We start from the raw sequence: 4,290 nt of genomic DNA on the forward strand, positions 1-4,290 counted from the left end.
TCTCTGCCTCAGCCAAGTGTCAATCAGAGTTCTCGACCATTAAGTGAAGAGCAGCTCGATGGCATCCTCAGTCCTGAACTAGACAAAATGGTCACAGATGGTAAAATATTTGCCCTACATCTAGGCTTTCTAAAAGACATGAGTAAATATGACTTTCAAAGACTTCTGCATGCTTACTTACAATTTAACTTCTGATCATTTCTATGACAAATGCTTTTTTGTATCAGTACAGTGAAATAGTAGTTGTTAATATTTTTATTTCTTTATTTTATCCTAGGAGCAATTCTTGGAAAGTTATATAAAATTCCAGGTATTTGTGCTCTTATTTTTTAATTTGCGAAAGTGGCTTTCCCTGTTTGGCGTCGCAGACTTTTAATCTTATCACCGTTATGATTTTTCTCTCACAGAGCTTGGAGGGAAGGACGTTGAAGACCTGTTTACTGCCGTGCTCAGCCCTGCGACCGCTCAGCCACCTGCGATACCGCAGCCCGCCCCGCCCCCCACCCCGCAGCTGTTGCCCCTACACAGCCAGGGTGGGTCCACGCATGTCTGCACATGTGTGTGCGCGTCCGTGCATGCGTGTGTGTGAGTGCGTGCACGCATGTCCTCTGAAGCAGGGCTGGCCTGGTCCCTTCGTAACGACACATGCAGACTGATAGGAGAAAAGCCCTCTTTCATGATGACAGAAAACGTTAACCCGAATTTATCTCGGTCACCGTCCTACCTCCCTGAAACTCTGGGAAACCTGTGATCCACTTTGTGCCCAGACGACTGTTGGCTCTGCCGGCCGTGGGGAGAGCGTTTCAGAGCCAGCCCGCGCCCCTTCCGCAGTCCCGCTCCACGCGGTCCTTCCCGCGCCCGTGTTTGGGAGCCGCTGCCGCCCCCCGCCTGCCTCCTCACTTGCGGTCTGGCCTCAGTGCCACTGGTGTTTCCCCGGCAGTTAGCAGGCCCCCACCCCCACCTCAGGCCCCACGCTTTTGTTCGTAGCATGCGGTTCAAGTACAAGTTCCCGTTTGGGTGGTTATGGTCTCTTAGACCGCGGGCTCCTTCAAGGGTAGGCCTACCTGACCCGTCGCTGTGTGCCCTGCCCCAGAATCCGTGCTCAGTACGTACTTCCAGCGCAGGTCAGTGACCGTTCTGCCACCGTCGACTGCGACATTCCCGACCTTGTGGAAATATGCCTGTCGTTTGATCGGTTTCCTCCTCAGAACTAGCTGCTGCGTAAAATAAGCTTCAAGCCTTAATTTTTCCGTCCTCTCGAGCCCTGGCTCCTCTTGGCCTCGAGCCGGAATGTGCCGGTTTAGATGGGCACGGAGGTGGCGCTGCAGGCGGGAGCTCTCTTAGAAAGGAGTCTGGCGTCGGTGGTGGCCGTTTTTGACAACTTGAGCAGAGGCTCATTTCTCTCTGTCCTGTTGCCGCTGCTTCATGATTACGTGCTGGACTGAACAGCTGACACATTTACAGAATCTCACGCTTTCTGCACAATTCTGTGCAAATAATTCAACGGTGTCTTTACTACCGATGTCGTGCATATGTGAAAAGTCCCGTAACGCGCGTAATTAAAGTGGTTTGCACCGGTTCGGCCTCCGGACCTCCATGTCCCCTCACGTCTGCTGGGCCAGACGTGCGGTCTTCGTGGGGGTGACGCGCTCACCGTGAGAGCTGCTGCCGTCACTGCCCCCCTGGGCCTCCTCATGATTCAGGACTCTTTAGCCTGTCGCTTCTCAGCGTACGGAAAGGATCTGTTTCTCTGTTTTCTGAAACCGAAAGTGTGTATTTCAGAAATCAGATCAGTTAAGGATGTGGTCCTTTGTCAGAGGTTTGACAGTCATCATTTAAATCATTTCACTGTGTCGCATAATTCGAGTCACTAAGATTTCGACGTTCACATTTGAAGAAATAGTTGAAGGATAAGTCGTGATCGGGTCCCGTGTAGGGTGACTCAGGCGTTTAAGAATGGCAGCAGCATCGTTTTCCGGAGCAGAGGAGAGCGAAGCGGCAGTGTCGAAGGAGGCGGAACCGGCAGACGCACGCTGGGGCTCGGCAGCGTTTGGAGATGGGACGGCGGCGCAGCTGCCTTTTCTCTCCGGGGTCCTGAGCGCCATCGAAGGCCGCGTGCGGGCGGATTGGCCCGGCGCATTGTGTTGGCCACGCAGCTCTGACGTGAATATTGGAAACGAACCTGAGACCAGATGATTTGTGCTGTGGAGTTTACCACGGTGGAGACTGAGGCGAAAGTTTGGTTCGTGTAGACGTATCTGCAGAGCTCACCGAGGAGAAGGGGCGGAGAAGAGAGAACGCTGTTAGGCTGAGCGGAGCTGAGCCACCGAATGGTCGCGAGGGCAGAGGGGCGGGCACGGGGACCCAGCTGGGCCGTGAGCCAGCGTCCGGAGCGCGTCCGTCGTGCCGTGAGCTGGAAACGGAGCAGGGAGGACCGCGTGGCAGTGCGTGGTGCAGGCGGAATGGGTTCGGTTCCAGGCCGTGTTCAGTCAGTTCGAAATGGGGCGTGGCCAGTGTTCTGATGCAGGCGGTGACAGCCGTGCGGGGCTGTGGCCAGAGGCGAGGAATTACCTGTGTGGTGATACTCATCCAAGGTGTGGGAAGTCTTCTCCAGAGGACTACAGATCCGCCATAGAGTGCAGACCCTTGAGCTTCGTAAGATTAAATGTCGTGAGTTATATGTTCACCTCGTGCGGTTTGTGTCAGGTGTGCAGTTATAACGTCCTTTCCCCCTTGTAAGGGTTAGTCGACGGTGAAAAAGGCAGTGACAGATTGGGACACCGAATGAGGAGCAGGGTCTTTGGAACAGGTTGTCAAGTGGGTCGAAGGCCTGACAAATGTCTCATTGGACAGGAAGGTCGTTGGTCACCTGGAGCAGAGTGACTGCGATGAGGCGGTGAGGGAGGGCGGCAGAGTGTGGCGTGTTGTCGACAAAAATCTAGAAGGTCAGAGAGCGGAGGAGGGAATTTCAAGAAGACTGAGACAGAGCATCTTGAAGTCACTATGGGCGAAGGTTAGATAACTATTCAATTCTTACCGTGATTCACACCTTGAAAAAGGTTACTTTTATAAACTAATGTGACAGTGCGGGGTAGGTACTGTGGACTCTAACTTCTGGAGGATCGTTGGGCGTAAATGGAGCTCCACGTGAGTAACTCACATGGCGGGGTCGTTGTGAGGATCAGCGGCTTGACACCCACGAAGCTTGTTGTGGTGAAGGGTGTCATCGGTGCGGGCTGCTGTCCCGCAGCATGTGGGGACGGCGTGTTGTCCTGGCAGCCCTTAGTGTTGACAGATGGCTGCAGAATGGGCCACATCCTCACTCCAGTAAAGAAGCTTTTGTTTATCCTCGCTACAGGAAAGACATTTGATACTTCTCAATAAAATCTCACACTCCTAAATGGAACCTGTTTTCGCTGAAGTCGGAAAGAGAGCATTCGACTTTGAATAAAATCAGAAATCTCACTCCTGATGCTTGGAGTGACCTCGAGCGTCCTGAGACACTTGTCGTTGTGGACCCCTGTCCAGTGGGCCCAGCTCTGCCCTTGAGTAGGATAAGCCTTGACCTCGATGTCCTTGAGACAAAGCCCGGAGAACCTGCTGGTGCTCAGCCTCAGTTCTCACGTGGCCGCTGGAGCGCTGCGCTTCGCGGTTGTGGCAGTCGGAGGGTCGTCCTGCGTATAAAACCTTGTGTGGGCGACACTGGTCTGGTTGGTTTTTCTTATGGTGGCGCAGCGGTCACCAGGTCAGGGGTTCTCTGTCATTAGCCCAAGCGCTCAAGCGTTCGCCAGTTCCGTAACTACTCCCATGTGTAACTGGTGACGCGGACCTCGGCACGTTGTCTCTCTAGAGTTTGTCTCGAAATTGGGAAAGGTGTTTGAAGGTCCATGAAAAACAGGTGTGGTTTTGCTGTTTGCTTTTTGGCTGGAAATTGGTCAGTTGAGGATGGCAGAAGGTCTCAGTAAGGGTCGGAGTTACGTGCTTGAGCGTGGCGGAAGCATGTCGTGGCTTTATTATGGCGCACTGCTGTCTGTCTAGAAAGACGATGAGTATTTGAAGCTTGTGAATAAGCTGGGGTGAGCTAAAATGCATTTGGAGCTAAATTATGTCAAAATCAGAAGGCGTATATTTTTAACAGCAGCGATGTAATTGATAATGGTAGATGAAATATTGCTTGTTGTTCCAAACTATTTTCGAGACTGTGCCAATTCAGGAATCATAGATGATGTTTTTGTGTTAACAGAAACAAGAGTAAAATAGAAGAAAATCTGCTTGTAAATTTTGAATGAA

At 52.2% G+C, this 4,290-nt stretch overlaps 1 protein-coding gene across 1 annotated transcript in view; it reads left to right on the forward strand.

The window, feature by feature from the left end:
• The window catches only part of KMT2C (lysine methyltransferase 2C), a 205,659-nt gene that overhangs the window by 156,104 nt on the left and 45,265 nt on the right, over positions 1 to 4,290 (forward strand). Inside the window, exons 29-31 of the mRNA XM_025039018.1 lie at positions 1 to 100; positions 278 to 310; positions 408 to 533. The exon at positions 1 to 100 is cut by the window's left edge and continues 24 nt beyond it. Coding sequence (XP_024894786.1) covers positions 1 to 100; positions 278 to 310; positions 408 to 533 — 259 coding nt within the window. The remainder of the gene's footprint in view (positions 101 to 277; positions 311 to 407; positions 534 to 4,290) is intronic.

Source organism: Pteropus alecto, unplaced genomic scaffold (assembly GCF_000325575.1).
Source record: "Pteropus alecto unplaced genomic scaffold, ASM32557v1 scaffold48, whole genome shotgun sequence".
Classification (NCBI taxonomy): Eukaryota; Metazoa; Chordata; class Mammalia; order Chiroptera; family Pteropodidae; genus Pteropus; species Pteropus alecto.